The sequence below is a fragment of the Podarcis bocagei genome (assembly GCF_964188305.1).
Source record: "Podarcis bocagei genome assembly, chromosome: 1".
Taxonomy (NCBI): Eukaryota; Metazoa; Chordata; class Lepidosauria; order Squamata; family Lacertidae; genus Podarcis; species Podarcis bocagei.
In genome coordinates, this window is record NC_138125.1 from 74,271,935 (window position 1) to 74,288,002 (window position 16,068).

The 16,068-nt window shown below is 38.6% G+C and overlaps 1 protein-coding gene across 15 annotated transcripts in view; it reads right to left on the reverse strand.

The window, feature by feature from the left end:
- Window positions 1-16,068, reverse strand: part of PLEKHA7 (pleckstrin homology domain containing A7) — a 165,891-nt gene that overhangs the window by 73,204 nt on the left and 76,619 nt on the right. For 13 of the 15 annotated variants that reach the window (XM_081204560.1, XM_081204563.1, XM_081204556.1 and 10 more), the window contains one exon: window positions 8,565-8,648. The exons of the other annotated variants lie outside the window; for them this stretch is intronic. In XM_081204560.1, the coding sequence (XP_081060686.1) occupies window positions 8,565-8,648 (84 nt within the window). The remainder of the gene's footprint in view (window positions 1-8,564; window positions 8,649-16,068) is intronic. 15 annotated transcript variants of the gene reach the window in all.

The window sequence follows — 16,068 nt, forward strand, 5'->3', positions numbered from 1 at the left end:
TGTTGCTACTAGTTAATGCAAAGCCAGTATTAAATAAAACATCAACCATTCAGGATTCATTTCAGCATGAGACCTAGTTCACTTAGGTGTTTCAGTTAGTGGTTGCTCAGATGATTTCACATTGCAAGCAATAACCAAGGCTATCATGGGCAAGAAATTTCGAGCTAGGTCCAATTCCTGAGCCATGGAAATTGAATGTTCTTACCATTAGCAATTTTTTTTTAAAAAAATATTTATTAATTTTTCAACAGTTTAAACACAACTCTACAGAAAACAAAAAAAACACACAATACAACAATACAAAAAACGCTACAAAACACTAACACAAACAACTAACAAAACAAAACAAAAACCATTTAAAACACAATCCAATTTCAATATCTTATCTTTCATTCACTTATTTCCACGACCTCCTCACACCTCCCTTTTTGTATTCCACTTCTATTAATTGTTTCAGCAATTCCTTTCCATCTTCCTCTGTTTTCTATCCTATAATTATCTTAACACATTCTAACCTTATTTTTCCCTTTAATACTCTATTAATCTATCTATACTTAATTCCTTATAACATTTCTACTAAAGCCATATAACTTCATTCCAACATTTTTCTAACATTCATTAATTTTACAATATTTCTGTAAATAGTCTTTAAACTTTTTCCAGTCTTCTTCCACCGACTCTTCTCCCTGGTCTCGGATTCTGCCAGTCATTTCCGCCAGTTCCATATAGTCCATCAACTTCATCTGCCATTCTTCCTGGGTGGGTAAATCTTGTGTCTTCCAATACTTCGCGATAAGTATTCTTGCTGCTGTTGTTGCATACATAAAAAAAGTTCTGTCCTTCTTTGGCACCAATTGGCCGACCATGCCCAGGAGAAAGGCCTCTGGTTTCTTCAGAAAAGTATATTTAAATATCTTTTTCATTTTGTTATAAATCATCTCCCAGAATGTCTTAATCCTTGGGCATGTCCACCAAAGGTGAAAAAGTGTACCTTCAGTCTCATTACATTTCCAACATTTATTGTCGGGCAAATGGCAAATTTTTGCAAGCTTGACTGGTGTCATGTACCACCTATAAATCATTTTCATTAAATTTTCTCTTAAGGCATTACATGCCGTGAATTTCATACCTGTGGTCCATAACTGTTCCCAGTCAGCCATCATTATGTTATGTCCAACATCTTGTGCCCATTTAATCATAGCTGATTTCACCGTTTCATCCTGAGTATTCCTTTTCAACAGCAAGTTATACATTCTTGATAAATTCTTAATTTTTGGATCCAACAATTCTGTTTCCAATTTTGATTTTTCCACCTGGAAACCAACTTTTTTGTCCAAATTGTAAGCCTCCATTATTTGATAATAATGGAGCCAATCTCGCACTTTGTTTTTCAATTTTTCAAAGCTCTGCAATTTTATTCTGTCTCCATCTTGTTCCAATATTTCCCAATATTTCCCTTACCATTAGCAATTGGCACTCCAGCAAGTACAAAACAGGGAAGCTGACTTACTGACTCACAATATCATCTTGACTACATGATCCTCTACATGTCAAACTTAAAAAGTAAAGCACACTTTTCTGCTGGTGTCTGTCTTATAAATTTCTACTACAAAAACTGAAGCGTGTTTATTTGCATTAGAAAGCTGGGAACACACACACACATATACACATAAGCTTTCATACTGGGGCAGCCTAGAAACTGGAAAATCAGCAAGTGAAATAAATGCCTTTAGCTGCCAAGTCTCTGAATGCCAGGAGATAACAGACAAGTGTGTGATTTCCCACATTCATATTTGTAAGACTGATCATGTTGCCTCTTCATTTTTCCATTAACTATATCAAGACTCTTGATTTTTCCTGCAGATATGAAACCATTCTTATAGCTTCCCTCTTCCCAGAGCATCCCCATTGTTATGACAAATATTTCATTTTATAGAATAAATATAAAACTAAGAATTTCTACTGAAAGGATAGACAGATGAGAAGAAAATTCCAGCCAACTTAATGATGGCAAGGGTGGAATTTTAATTTAAAAGAAAATTTTATTCCAATTTCTAATAGTGGAGTGTGTGTGTTTTTTGGAAGCTGAACAGTACAATTCACTGACATACAAAAACATGCTAATAACCAAAACACAAACTTGCCCTATTTTACTGAAGGAATGTTAAATATAAGATCATGTTTGCCTTTATGTTCAGGGAATGAAAGCAGCTAATTCTTTAAATGGAATACTATGAATTTTTATGAAGGATGAAAACTCAGCACACAGTAGGGGAGGAGCTTTCTAACTGTTGTTATAGCTCATTACACTTAATAAATGGCACATTTTAATATCACATCTATATGCTAAACACGATGAGCATACTCAGCTTCTTCCTTTGACATCTGCCCATTGTGTTTTCCTTGCTGTGCACAGAAAGAAAAATAGGATTTCTTATTTCACTTCCTACTATGAAAGTCGGTATCTGCCTCTTTACAAGGTCAGAGGTGGGTGGGTGGGTGTTTCTTTTTCAGAGTAAAAGAGCTTGCTCCTCATGTTTCAGAACTAACTTTGCCATGCACCACCACTAATCTACTAGGGCAGTAATGTTATGCTGACATTTCTCATTAAAATCTAACCTGGTATCTGTAGCAGTGGTGGTGGTGGTGGTATGCCAAACCAGCATAAATGAGCAAGCTTATTCAAAGTTCGTATAAATTATCTGGTATGGAACTGTTTAAAATATTTGACTGAATAAATAAATTACTTTTGTCGTGATCATTGTAAATACTGGAGACAGTAGCAGCAACAATGGCCTGCTTCAGGTTCAATGATTAAGGGGTTTTCTCAGGACGGTGGAGGGTGTGTATGCTGTGTCCTGTTGGTGTAATGCTGGTGGCACTCACCCTTCTTCTGATAGGAAATGCTCCATGGGTGGGGACAAAATGGGGGGGGGGAGTTGAGGAGGAGTGGGAAATGTCCCTATTTTCATCTGAAGTATGTTGGAGGGTATGGTCTTTAGTGTGTCCAATCTGGACATCACAACAGAGTAAATTTATTGATTGGTGTTTTTCTTTTAAAAAAATTATTATTCTTTGGTAGATTTGCAAAAAGAAAAACACACACCAATAAATAAATGTTAGAAGGTGGCAAGATTAAATGCAGACACACAAGGCATTTTTCGAAAAATCAAAGAAAGCAGCCACTACAAGCTGCCTAAGGGAGGAGGCTGACAGCAGCAGAGAGGCAACGGGATGCTCCCTTGCCACCGCTTGGGACAAGTGCCAGCTCCCCCTCCTTGAGCTTGGCAGCGGCAGCACTGGCAGGGGAAATAGCGACATTTTGGGATCAAATCAGAAGCCAAGATGGCTTTCATAATTCCAGGACTGTCCCTGGAAAACAGGGAGACTTGGAGGATATGAAAGACAAACTAACCAGAATTGCCTCAAAATAATGGTTCGCAAACCCATTTCTTCTTGACTTTCATTGTTTCAAAACATGGTTTGGAGGCAAATCCAGTTACCATTGTTTGTCTGATCTGAATGTTGTGGAAAACTACAGTTGGATTACAAGACAGGTGGAAGTGCATGAGCCCACATGGTGTTCCTGATTGCCAAGAAGTGTTTCGTGCCTCACATTTAGGTAGCCCTTGAGCAGGTTCAGACAAACCTTGGCTTCCCAATCATAGTTTCTTTGGGGGGGGGGAAGCATGTTTGGATGGCACACGAAGCCAAAGGCTATCACCTGTTGTTCCCTGAACGAAATGGGAGTGCTTGAGCTGTGATCCAGAACACAGCTTTTGCACATTATGGTTTAAACAAGCCTCCCCTCCCGCACCCTTCAGATATTTTGAACTACAACTCCCATTATCCATGACCATTGACCATGCTGGTTGGGACCGATGGGAGCTGTAGTTCAACAACTTCTGGAGAGCACCAAGTTGGGGAAGTTTTAAACAAATCATACAACTTGACTTAGTGTCATATGTGCCAGTTACATGCAAACCAGAAAACAATGGTTTGAGCAAACCATAACCTGCCTGCAAATTAGAATTGGAAACTACCAGTTTGAATGTTGTTTTTCAGTCTAGTGTTGTACAAGCAAACCATGGTATGCCACAAAACCAGAAGTGCAAGAGGAAAACTCATCACGTAAGTGGGGAATGAATGGGACTGAATCAGCACAAGGTTCATTGCATCCTAGCTGAAGAATGGTTGTGCTTGATTAATATTCCAGTAATGTAGTACAAACTTTCAAGGTCTATTTTATATCATGCAGCTTTATTTTCATAATAAATAAATGGGTCATACTCAGAGTAGACTCACTGAAATCAATGGACTTACACTAGTCATGTCTTTTGATTTAAGTGGGTCTACTCTGAATTTGACTTGGTTGGTTTCAAACTGACTAAGGTGAAAAGGAAAGAATGATATGTCAGTATCAGTAAACACATTTTGCTAGCTCTGCATATTAATTAGAAATCAAACCCACACAGCAGTTTTTGAACAAAGCTATATGCCATTATGCCACAGGAGATTTGGTTGTTTATGTCATAGAAGGGGGCCAGGAAAAACAAACAGAAAACAATGAAGTATTATTTAGACTCAGAGGAATAAAAGCAGTTTAAAGGGACAAGGTCTCTGGAGGACAAGGAAGATGCTCAATTTTGCCAACAGAAAAAGGTTGCCACATTAAGTTAATTATCTCTTGCAGAATCAAGTCATAACACGCTAGTTAACAAAGTCAATTTTAACTGAACACATCTATTTAATAAACCTTAATTAGGGTTTTATACATTAAGAGAATAAATTTTCACTACCTTCGCAAATTATAGAGACATGTGAGAATAGATGAGTGCATTCTTTTACATTTAATGACAGTTGTCAAAACCAATTTTATAATAAGTTACTTTAGTCTTTTGGTGTACATAGGCTCACATGCAAGTAAAAACATGATACATTAGTTGTGCCAGAAGTAACATGCGCCTTACAAGTGTTAATTTAAAACAGTTTCTTTGCTTGCTAGGATCTATCCCCATTTTTAAAAGAGAAAAATACTATAGCTTAGAGAAAGTGTCAGAATATGGAAGAAAATGTAGTTATGCATGAATGAATGTGGTGGGGTTTTCTGTTTTATTTTATACCAACAATGACTCCTATTCATCTAAACCAAAGTGCTCATACCATACTAATTTTAAAGCATCAGACAACAGAGTTTGTTAAACAACCTGCACAATTTGTAAAAGGAAAAAAGAGGACTCAAATTAGCAACATAAAGAACAGAAGGTTGAGCCTAAGAGCACAGCTGAATGCGGCTATACTGTGCAATATATTGCTGCACAGAAACCTTACAACTTCTTATCTACCTTTAACACAGCCAAAGGGGAGCTCTGACAAATTGGCTGTCCTGAATGTTTATGTGGCTGTCACTGATATTCAATGAAAGAATGAGCGAAATAGGTAGGTAACAGCAATTCTTGGGTCATTGTTCATTATTTCTCCTACAAAAGAGCAACCTATCAGACGAAAACAGCTAGTGAACATGGCAATCAGCTTCATGGTTTCATTCAAGACAGGCACAGGTCGGCCTCCAACATCTACTTGGGATTAATTATATTTTTAGCACCCAACTGTTAAGCTGATTCCACCCTTCAAAAAAAGGCAGTTTCATTAAAAGGTTTTGCAATATTAGATGCTTGCATGTGCACTATTTAAGAATTCGCTTTATTTTTATTTATTCTACCTTGTCCTTCCTCTCACAATATCCCAGGGTGGCTTAGAACAATGATCAAAAGCTAACACTAAAAGCAAATTAATTCACACCCCACAATTGGTATGGATGCCTTCCATTTAGACTTTGTAGGAAGGCTGAGTTTCAGAAAGTGGAAGATTCAGAGCTCTTTAATAATAGTCTCAAACAAAGTTGATGACCTTTTTGAATAATTTATATATTAGCATATGCTATAACAGTTGCTGTCTTCTTTTCTCTACATCAGAGGAAAAAGATATTTTTAGTATTTTGCTATCTTATTCATTCACTGCCAAGAGAGAACATACGTATGGTGATTTACATAAAGAATTCTATTTGGCAAATAAACACTTTGAAAATTATTATGCTGTCAGATGCATCTATACCCAGATAATACATTTGTCTTTCTCAGCTAATATCTGCACCTTTTACACACTTTCCATTAATTAATTTCACTGGAGTTTCTGCGGCAAATTTCCTGATAGATTGCACTCAAAAGTTTCTTTCCTGCAGTTCCTTGCTAAATCATAAAACCAAGGAACTGTACAGCTGGAAGGAATACAAACCTTCATAGAGGTTTTTTTATTTTGCGATAATGATCTAATTTTTGACTTATTTATAGCATTTTTTTCCTCTGTGTGTAGCTTCACCCTCAGTCTCCGCTTTTCCAGACTAAATATACCCAAATCTCTCAACCATTCCTCATAAAGGCTTGGTTTCCAGACCCTTGATCATCTTGGCTGCCCTCCCTTCCAGCTTGTCCTTAAATTGCAGCTCCCAGAACTGGACACAGTTTTCCAGGTAGGGTGTGACCAAGGCAGAATAGAGTAGGATTTTTACTTCTGTTGATGCATCCTAGAATAATATTAGGGTTTTTTTTTTACTGCTGCAGCACACTGTTGACTCATGTTTGATCCTTTTCAGATACACTATTAGCAAGTCAGGTGTCCCCCATATTATATTTGTGCAGTTGGTTATTCCTGTCTGATGTTTGTTTCAATGGCAATTCTTTTTGTTAGCCTTGGCTCAGTTCTTCAATCTGTTAATGTCACCCCAATTCTGTCTTCTGCGGCATTAGCTACTCCTCCCAATTTCATCATCTGCAAATTTGATGAGCATCGCCTCAATTTCTTTGTCCAAGTCATTTACAAAGATGTTGAACAAAGGGCCTAGGATTGAACCCTGCAGCAAAATGCTAATTGCCACTTTTTTCCAGGATGACGAGAAACCAGAAAGCGAGTACTCTCTGGGTTTGGTCAATCAACCAGCTACAAATTTACCTAACAGCTACCTTGTCCATCCAAAATTTTACCAGCTTCATCGCAAGAATCTCAAAAAGTTTCACTGAAATAAAGATACAGATAAAGATGATATCCTTCCTCCAAAAAGCAACCTTGAGCCTTTCACATTTTCAACTAGTGAGAGATCTGAGAGATGAAAAGAGGTATCTCTAGGAGTTCTGGCTGAGTTCACCGGCAGTCATTGTCTCATTATCAATTTTTAACATCTTCTGCCATCCCTATTTTATCAATCTGTGGTATACTGCAAGCCTTCTGGATAGGATTGTCACTCTTCCATGCCCTTTCAAGTGACTAGAACACAGTGTGAAGTAAGAAGCAGTATGTGAAAGACTGGATAAAATTTACTATATGAAGTATATCTTATGTTTCTGGAATAAATGGTTTAAAAAAGAGACCTATATCAAGTAATTGGTCACTAGCTAATCAGCTGTTGGACTGAAATACTAGATATTGACTGTGACTGTAGAACTGTAGGAAAAGTTGCAGAACTTCAGCAATTAATTGTGGACCAAGCAAAGTTATTAGATGTGTTTCTGTAGCAGCATTGAAGTGATATGATCTCTCTCTATTTATGGCAAAGCTCCAAGGGGCCACATGCCAGTGGTGGGAAAGGCCAGAGTCAGAAGTGGATGCACAATACAAATAAAGGTTACCTTTGTGCAGCAGACGAGTTTTGACACACACTCTAACACTCCTTGCTATCATCCATCTAGGCAAGCAAGATGCATTGTCAGTGTTCAAAGGCATATTCCATACAAAAACACTTAGGGGAATGTGGAAGATGGCAGTTGAGTGTTGTGGCCTGTAGAAAGAGGATGTGGCCTGGGGAGAATCCCAAAGGTCAGACAGAGAAGCCTGGATTTGGCCCTTGGGCTTGATGTTCCACAGCCATTATTTAGATCTATGTGAATGAACCTCAATGAGCCTTGACAAACTTCAGGATTACTAGCTCCTCCTTTCCCCTCTCCTCCTCCTGTGCAGCCAGGAGAATGACTTTCACAGAGTTTAGTTTCATTTTTAAAGAATCTTGGGGTAATATTATTTTAAACCAGGCATCCTGGATTTAAACTAACTCCATAGTTTCACAGTAAGGCTGTTTCATGGTTTATGAAGCTGTAAACTACCTAGACTGTTTTAAACCAGGACCCTCAGGTTTGAATGCAATGCTAAGCAGGGATTCTTAAAAGTGAAACTAAACTTGGCAGAATTTCTTTTCCTGGCTGTGTGAGAGAAGGAGGGAAGAAGGAGGAGCACACAGGTTTGTGGGTTTGCTCTGGCTCCTTGAGAGTTGTCCACAAAAGCCTAAGACCCTGACCATAATCTTTGACTTCAGAAAAATTTCTGATTCTCTAAAGTTACTATTTCTAAAAAACTTTTTAGTATCAATGCAGAAGGTAAATTTGTAGTTGGGAATAATGTTGATAAATAATGTATTTTAGTTGTACATGTTTGCGTTTATCTTGCAACACAAAAATTCAAATGTTTACAACGCATCCTATTTTGTAAAAAGTAGTAAGACTGATCAATCTACTTACTCCTCTTGTAAAATAAACTCAACGTTTTCTGGGGAAAACTGGCCAGTCACAGGATGCCTAAATGTTGTGGTCTGCTGGTTGTGGCTGAAAGGAAAATCAGAATGTAATTTAATACCAAAGCAAGGACAACTCTGAGAAAATTACAACTTTTCAAAAATATTTGCTCTGCCCAGTTGCTGATCTTACAAAGAGATCATATTTCCTGCAGTGCAGCAGGAACATTAGATCCTTTTATCTCTCTGGTCACAGGCTTATTGAATCTATGAGAGATCTACTATCCCATTTAAGTCCAAAATAAGGACATCATTTGTTACATACACTTCTGATATTTAATAGAAACAAAAAAATTGTGTTTCTATCATCACCACCAAATGCTTGCTCCCATATTGAACACCGGTTACATTTTTTTTGTACAGGCAGGAGAAACAGAGTCTTGTCTCAAAAAAATAAACAAACATTCCAAGAGATAAATTCTATACCACACACTCAATGTTATGCTGTACAATCAGTACATAGAAAGTAAACAGCTCTAGCAATAAGAAATGTTGCTGTCAACATTTATTTCCCCAATATAGTTTTGACTTTTACTGAACAAAATTTAAAACTAGCTAAAGCTATTGTACAAATGATCTCCACTGATGAGACTGGTGTGTTATTGACCTATAATGTAATCTCAGGGAAAGTTTGTCAGTGTTCAGTAGTACTGTACATAAGGCTCTCCTATGCTTTCATAGCCATTCACAATTGTATTCTTCCTACAAAGATATAACCCTAAAATGACACTTGTGAAGAAGGAATCTCCTAGTCCCTGAGCTGGTATTTTGGCATCTCTTGAACTCTCCGTGGCAGAAAAACTGAAGGGACTTTCGAAAACAATTGGCCTGGTCGCTTACTCTTCAAAGAAAAAAATTGGGGAACATCACACCAGCTATCTTTAAGCTCTGGGGCATTCCTAAAGTAGGTCTTTGGATTCTGACCACACTGCCTATTTGCATGAAACATGTTTTTTAGACAGCATATGCATGAGCTGTGTGACGGGTATGCAGCCCCTGTGCACAAATGGGAACAAACCAGAAGGCCACAGTTAATCATAGCTGTGCAGCATATAATACAGTGGTACCTCGGGATGCGAACAGGATCCATTCCGGAGCCCCCTTCGCATCCCAAACAGAACACAAGATGCAACGGCGCGTCGGCACATGTCGCGTTTCACCACTTCCGCGCATGACATCATTTTGAGCGTCTGCGCATGCGCAAGCGGCGAAACCTGGAAGTAACGCGCTCCGTTACTTCTGGGTTGCCGCGGAGCGCAACTCGAACACGCTCAACCCGAAGCACATTCAACTCGAGGTATGACTGTAACTGAGAACTAAGGTCGGTAGTTACTAAACAAGTCAGGTTTAGTAAGCCACCTTTAAACCACAGCTTTATATCCTTGGTGGTCTTGAACAAATTAGCAAGTTCCCTGAGTTAGAACATAACAAGAAATTCTTCTTGTTCTTCATGGCTTGTTTCTCCGTTCGTGCAACAACAAAGATCGTGAGAGTGCACGGCTCATAGAGATCATCTGAATATATCTAAGAGGGTGACAAAATGCATCCAGAAAAGCTATAAGCAAATAGAAGAAGAAATTAAATATTCAAAGTACGCTATGTAGCTAGCAAAACCTGTTCCGTATCTACTGGAAACAACAACAGTAAAATCCCTCCAAATACCAGCAATGGAGATAGTTCCATCTCCTTAAGAGCTATATTTAAACAGTCTCTAACAATAGCTCTTAAATAAAGCACCAAAAATGGCAATCAGTTCTGCCTAAATTCCTTCACTGGTCCTCAAAATATTTCAATTAGCATCCTATACTTTGAACAGCTATTTAATCTGGTTGAAGTACATTCCAGTAAGATACACCTGGCTTTGGAGGTCAGCTGTTGCTCTTTTCACCAGCAAGCGCTATTCAAATTCTGTCCTTTCCCGTTGGTTAATTATTCCTGCATGGCTCAAGGTTAACTGCTAAATACCTTTTTAACAGGACTCAATAGATTGCTGAGTACGGGGAAGAGAAGACTTGCAACTGGCTGCATATTTCCATGTCTGGGCAGGTTAAATCAGACATAACACAAAACACCTTTTCTCTACACATTCCTACACTTCTCTTTTGTCTGTTAATTAGCTTTCCAGATATATATCAAAAAAGTTCCCATTTGATTTTTTTAAATGCACACAAAAATATGTAATTAGATTCATAATTTTGAGAGCTTCCATCCCAGGAGTAGGTACTGTATTGAAGTTATTAAATCACCAGGAGCACACACAAAATATGTGTTGCAAATCTATGCAAACAGTAATTTATAACGTGTTTATCTATCACAACCAACCTTCAATTATTTTAAACTATAAACTCAAAATTTACAAGGGCTGGGATCCAATATGCTACTTTAGGCAATTCCATTATACTGCCTAAATAAGGTACTTGAGATACTTAATCCCTTCTTCTATTTGCTTATAGCTCTCCTGAATGCCTGGGAAAAGTGGAAGGTGAAAGGAGTTCTCTTATTCATGAAAGAACTACTCTGGATCCAAGTCATTGTCTTCAGTAATATACACAGCCTGACAATATATTAAATATATGGATAAATTATAGGTATCTTTGACAAAGTACAGTGGTGCCCCGCAAGACGAATGCCTCGCAAGACGAAAAACTCGCTAGACGAAAGGGTTTTTCGGTTTTGCGTTGCTTCGCTAGACGAATTTCACTATGGGCTTGCTTCGCAAGACGAAAACGTCTTGCGCTTTTTTTAAAAAACCGCTTGAAGAGGCGCAGTTGCGACGGACCGTGCTTCGCAAGACGAAAAACATCGCAAGACGAAAAGACTCGCGGAACGAATTCTTTTCGTCTTGCGAGGCACCACTGTACTGGCTACTGTAATATAGTAATAATGTATTGATGAGCAATACTGGATTGATCAGCTGTTTAATTGATCCAGTTGAATGTCTAATCTGATGAACTTGCATATCTGGCTTAATTTTTAGACCTTAAATTATAAAATGCAGGTTCAATCCCCAGCATCTCCAGATAGGGCTGAAGAGTACCCTATGGGAAATCCTGGAGAGCTGCTGCCAGTCAGTATACACAATAGTGAGATGAACCAATGGATTCTCACCTCAAATTCCCATTAAAGCCATGAGAAAACCAGGAAGACGTATGAAACCAACCCACCTTTTGCATAGGGAGGCCCCACCAAAAACTCCTCTACTCCCTGGCCCTCACCCAGGGTAACAGAACGAAGGCACTCTGACACCCACAGTGGCATTTCCTATTGTCCCCGAACAAAATGCCAGCCAGAGCGCTCCTAAGGAAGCACCCAGAACTAGCTCAGTTGATTAAATCAAGAGTTAGTGTCACTTCCCTTCATACCCACTCTTGAGCTGTCAGAAAAGTTCCCACTGCACTTAAAGTGCCATTAGTTCTCAGCAGGGCAGATGTTTCAAGAGGGGGGGGGGATACAAGGGAACAGTCTGCCACCCCAGCTCAGATGCTACAGCCTCTGCTCCTCAGCATCAAAGAGGCACCAAAAGAGTTGCAAGCTGTGCCTTTCCCCACCCCCACCCAAACAGTAGCCAGAGCTTTCCCAACGACTAGCTCAAGTGTTGCTGGCCAGGAAATTAAGGGTTAGTGTCATGTCCCATTTATCAGACACTGAAACACGTACTTTGTTTCATATCTACTATAAAAATGAAAAAAATGCTATAAACAAAGAGCACTGATTGCTTTGGTATATGACTCCAGCACTGCTTTGCTTGTAAGAAATATTTTCCACAACACGATAATTCAGCACTTTGATTAACCACCAGCAACGTAAAGTCTAGAAATCTAGACTTAAATCAGCAAAACTTTAGGGAAAAAACATCTTCAAGCTAGATCACACCAATAAGTTTTTCTTTCCCAACTGAGAAAAATGATTTCATTGGCTTAAAATTTAAGATAACTTAATGGAGTTCACAGAAGTGACGTTCCCCTTCTCTCTTCCCTACAGCAGCCCCCCCATGCCCCACCCCACATTCTTACAGAAGGCCTCCCCATTGTCCAAGGAGGATTTTTGAGGAATGCAAGTGACTGTTGGGGAGGGGAAGGGGGGAACATTATTGCCATGACTTTCCCTAGGTTAACTTACACTAGGATTCAAGTCAGTAAATTTTTGAGTGCACTATACAGCACATCATCAACAACAACAACAACAACAACAATTTATTTATACCCTGCCCATTTGGCTGGGTTTCCCCAGCCACTCTAGGCGGCTCCCAACAGAATATGAAGAAGAAGAAGAAGAAGAAGAAGAAGAAGAAGAAGAAGAAGAAGAAGATGACGACAAAATAGCAAACATTAAAAACTTCCCTAAACATGTTATCTCAAAGAGTTGTCGGTTTATTTTACTTATTTTTTCATAAAATTTATAAACTGCTTGTTTAAAAAACCCTCAAAGTGGTTTACAAAAGATAAAATAGTAAAATCAAGAAAAATTCCCAACCTTACTTTAAAACATACAAAAGTTAAAAGTACGTACTAAAACAGACTGAAATGACCTCAACTTTCTAAGCATCTGGGAAGGCTTTTCTAAACAGGAATGCACCAAAAAGAGCACAGTGAAGGCGCCTGCTTGATCTCAATAGGCAGAGTCCAGTTTAGTTCCCAGTCACATCAAAGACATGAGGTGAGGGTTGTCAAAATAGTCACCTTCCTTTTTCTTCTTAATCAGCCAGCATTTAATAGTGCATTCCTGTGCATACCGACCTCAGAAGAAAGCCTCATTAGTTCAATGGGGCTTATTCGCAGCTAAGCATGTAAAGCAGAGCTTTCCAAACTTTTCATATTGGTGACACACTTTTTAAATGTGCATCATTTTGTGACACAGTAATTTAGTTTTACTAGCAAACAGGAGCTTAAACTAACCCCTTCCCAGCCCCGGGAGGAGCACAGGGAGCATTCACGCAACACACCTACACACTGCAGCTGACGCACTGTTTGGAAAGCACTGATGTAGAAGACTAGGGGTGCTTAGTTTACCATATATTAGCATGGAGAAACAAACACCTCATACTAGCATAAGCTTTTATATTTTACTATCCCCATATTTATTTACTTAGACAATTTAAATACCATTTAACATAAAAGAACAGTTTTCCTGCAGAGGAGGAAACGAGTCCAGAATGAGCTGTCATGGCTCACTTGCTCCACTGGCATGAAGTGGAATCTTTCAGAGGGGTTTCCTGAATGCTGGAGAACCTCACTCACCAGATTCACTTCCTGCCAGCTCCATTGCTGGTCAAGAGCTGGAGTTCTTTTTCCAACCATCCAGGGAGCAATGGAAGGTACACATAGGGCCTTATAATTTACATTCCCTCCCCTCTGCAGAAAAGCAAGTCCAAAGTAAGTCCAAAAGTTTGCTTTACAAGAAAAAGTAATCAGCTTTTCTGTTAGTTTTTCTCAGTTAAAAGAATGGGATCAAGGAGATTCATGAGCTTTGCAGATCTAGTTATCAACTGGACTTTTCCTGCTATGGGGTAACCGCTTGTTTCCAGCTTCCTTGTTCTGAACAACATCTACAAAGGCAAAAATGAAAACCAGTCTCTACCATTCTGCCTGGATCTGGCTTTGCAAAATAGACATTTAACTTATAGAATCCTGTAACTGCACAAGTACATGATATTTCCTTCAGACCACCCTAGGATAAAAACAGTCTGGTTTATTAGCCACATTTTCCCCACCAATTTTTAAAATGGAATCTTTAATAACAAACAAGTTACAGAAAAGGAAATGATAGAAAAATTTGTTTTAAAAAGGTAAGTTGTCGTAATTGCCAATAAAGAAGTATAGGTTATAGCTATGTTATTTACATACCAAGAGGGAAAGGATGTATGGCCTATAATTACAAAGGGTTTCATGGACTAAATTAAAACAATTCCAATGAGAAGATAGAAAATAACCTTGAACTGTACTAAATCCCCACGCTCTCATAGACTCGTGATACTTCTTGCATTGTACATTTGCATGCCATATGATTATCCCCTAAGCACAAACCTAATTTTCCATGTTATCACATTATGGGGTTGTCGGTTTAAACCCTCCATGCCTTTCATGCTCAAAAGCTTTGTTGTGCTCATGCTGTTGGCAAACAGGTATCGTTGGGGTTTTATGTAAGGAATTGAGGAAGCCCCCACTCATTGCTTAACAGGTTGAAATATATGTATTAAATAATGATTGTTAAGACCCATGCGAGATGGTGGAAGCTGAAAACTGTTTTCATGAGGTTCTGAATATTTTAAAGGAACCAGCTGTGGGTGCAAGTGTAGGAAGTTAATTAAAAATCAGCTTGATGGGTTAAGTTTTCCAAAGGTAGTATTCTTGTTAGAGCTACAGAATAGTGCCTTTGTCTATCATAAGGAGCTAATCAAAAGAAATGAAGCAAAGGGAACTCCCTGAAGTTTCTTCACTCTCCTTACTTCAGAGACCTGAAGGAAGTCTTCCTTCTTTCTCTTGAGCTAGCACTAATAATTTTGGGGAGTTTAATTTTCAAAGGAAAAAGTTGCTGTTTCTGAGAAGACAGAAGCAGTTATTGAAAGCCACAAAAATGCTTTCCAGAATGGAAAATTCACAGGATGAAAAGTCGCAGCATAGCAAATGCTTTGTCAAGAAAGGAAACACTGGATAGCACAAAGCACCACAGATCACTTACTTTAAAGTGTAGTTGTCACAAACTGCCTTGAGTAGGGCAGTTTTGCACCAGTGACTATTCCTCTCCCCTGCTGCAGCATCCAAACACCTGAAATTCCTAACTTTCCAGTCCTCTGCCCCAGAAGAATTATGATCATGGTCACTACAATAATATATCTTCTTTTTTGGAAAGCATAGTGTCTGGTGGTTTCTCAGTAGCATGGATGAGTGCAAAGTCAAAGACTGGGATGGAATTAGTGTCAGTCTACTACAACTGCATTCTGTATGTATGTTTTGAAATAATCCATCAACGGAATAATTAGCACAGTCTAGATCTCAACTATTGGATCAGCACAATGTTGGGGAGTTGTAAAGAGAACATTGTTTGCAAGCAGTTTTCCATGGAAAGTGGAAAGTTTTCCATTAGAGCTGGATGGCTCTACTTTATTTGCCAGGATTATAATACCATTTTAGTTATTTGTATCACTATTAAAAAAAATAAACCTTAGAATTTGGCTATCAGACCATACATTCTGGACACTGTGGTTGTTAAATGAGAGAAACTTATTTTCATGGAAGAAATGCAACAAAAGATATATCCCTTACCCTGGATTTGCAAAACAAAACACCATTTACTACGCAGAACCGCTTAGTTCACAACCAGCTCCAAGAGTTTTATTAACCAGCCAAGTGTCATAAGTCAACGTTTTAGTGACTGATTAAATGTGTGTGTGTGTGCGTGCGTGTGCATGAATGAATGAATGAAGAAAACATTTAAGAAATGAAGTCTATTGG